Here is a 1,549-nt window from a genome sequence, read left to right on the forward strand (position 1 = left end):
CTTCTTCATCATCATCATCATCATCATCATCTCTTCCTCTACTACCACCACCTTCTCCTCCACCTCATCATCTTCTTCTTCTTCTTCTTCTTCTTCTTCTTCTTCTTCTTCTTCTTCTTCTTCTTCTTCTTCTTCTTCTTCTTCTTCTTCTTCTTCTTCTTCTTCTTCTTCTTCTTCTTCTTCTTCTTCTTCTTCTTCTTCTTCTGCAGGGAAAGGGGGCGGGTGTGGGCATGTGGTGCCGACGAAGGAGGTGTGGCTGCTTGATTGGACGCGCGCGTGTGATGGTGACAGCTCCAGGGGCCACCACCAGCAACGACAACAGCCGCTGCAGCAGCGCACCGCCGCCACCGTCAACATCGGCAACACCTCCGCCAACAGCACAAACTGACAATAATGACGACGATGACAACGATGACGGTGATGATGGCGATATGGTGATGAAGGCGAGCGGTTCGAGCGAGGACAAGGTCGGCCGGAATGGCAGTGGTGTAGGCAACAGTGCTGGTGGTGATGGCGACACGCGTGATTGGGGCCAGCAATTTGGTTCGATTCCAAGCACTTTTGGGGGATCGCTGCTCCAGCGCCAGGCCGTTGTCTCGTTTCCTCTTCCCAGCGACAGAGCGGCACTGGCAAAGGCGGCACTCGCTCTCTACGACTTTATCCACAACGTGCGGTGGCTGTACATGTGTGTGTGCGTGTGTGTGCGTGGGGGGGGATGCGCGCGCGTTTGTGGTTGCTTGGTTGTGTCTGTCTGTGTGTGTGTGTGTGTGTGTGTGCGTGTGTGTGTGCGTGTGTGTGTGCGCGCGCGCGCGTGTGTGTGTGTGTTTGATTGCTCGTCTTATTTGACTCTTGGTTTGTTCTTGCCCTGTCTCTGGCACATATGTTCCCCTTATCGCTCACGCACACACAAAACCATACACACACTCGCAGGCCTCTCTGATGGAGGAGCAGACGCTGGTGCGGCAGACGGGCAACGCGCACAACGAGATGGCCAAAGTGCTGATGGACCAGCTATCGGAGATGCCGGTACTCACTGCCTGGTCTGCCGCGCAATTTGAAGAGCAGAAGCAAATGGCGTGTGCGCATTTCTTCCGCGCGCTGGCGGCGTTTCGCAACCTGCGGGACCGCGTGAACCAGGCCGTCATCAACTGCAACCTGGCCAAGCTCATGCGCATCAGTTACGCGCGCAACCAACTCCACATGAATGCGCAGGAAGCACAGCGTGCGCGGCGTCGTGGCGGTGGTGGTGGCGATGGTGGTGGCAGTGGCGCAGTGCACGATGCAAGTAAGGACAAGTCAGCACGGCCATCAGCATCAGAACAACCCGACGCTCACACGGACACGAAAGCCAGCACCAACGACGACGATGGCGATGGTGGTGATGGTGATGATGGTAGTGGTGGTGGTGGTGGTGGTGATAGCGGGCAGCGGCAACGGCAACGGCTGGAGGCGGCTGCATCTGGGAGCGGGCCGTGGCGCACGACACTGCTGGGGGAACTGCGGCGAGAGTTGGCCAGCCAGACCCTGCACCACGCACACGGCAGCAGGC

General features: G+C 57.5%; 1 protein-coding gene across 1 annotated transcript in view; it reads left to right on the forward strand.

Moving 5' to 3' along the window:
• Nucleotides 1–1,549, forward strand: part of PTSG_11621 (uncharacterized protein) — a gene marked incomplete at both ends in the record, with an annotated part of 7,622 nt that overhangs the window by 5,230 nt on the left and 843 nt on the right. The window contains 3 exons of the mRNA XM_004998042.1: nucleotides 210–250; nucleotides 379–668; nucleotides 931–1,396. Of these exons, the coding sequence (XP_004998099.1) occupies nucleotides 210–250; nucleotides 379–668; nucleotides 931–1,396 (797 nt within the window). The remainder of the gene's footprint in view (nucleotides 1–209; nucleotides 251–378; nucleotides 669–930; nucleotides 1,397–1,549) is intronic.

This window comes from Salpingoeca rosetta, assembly GCF_000188695.1.
Source record: "Salpingoeca rosetta unplaced genomic scaffold supercont1.2, whole genome shotgun sequence".
Classification (NCBI taxonomy): Eukaryota; class Choanoflagellata; order Craspedida; family Salpingoecidae; genus Salpingoeca; species Salpingoeca rosetta.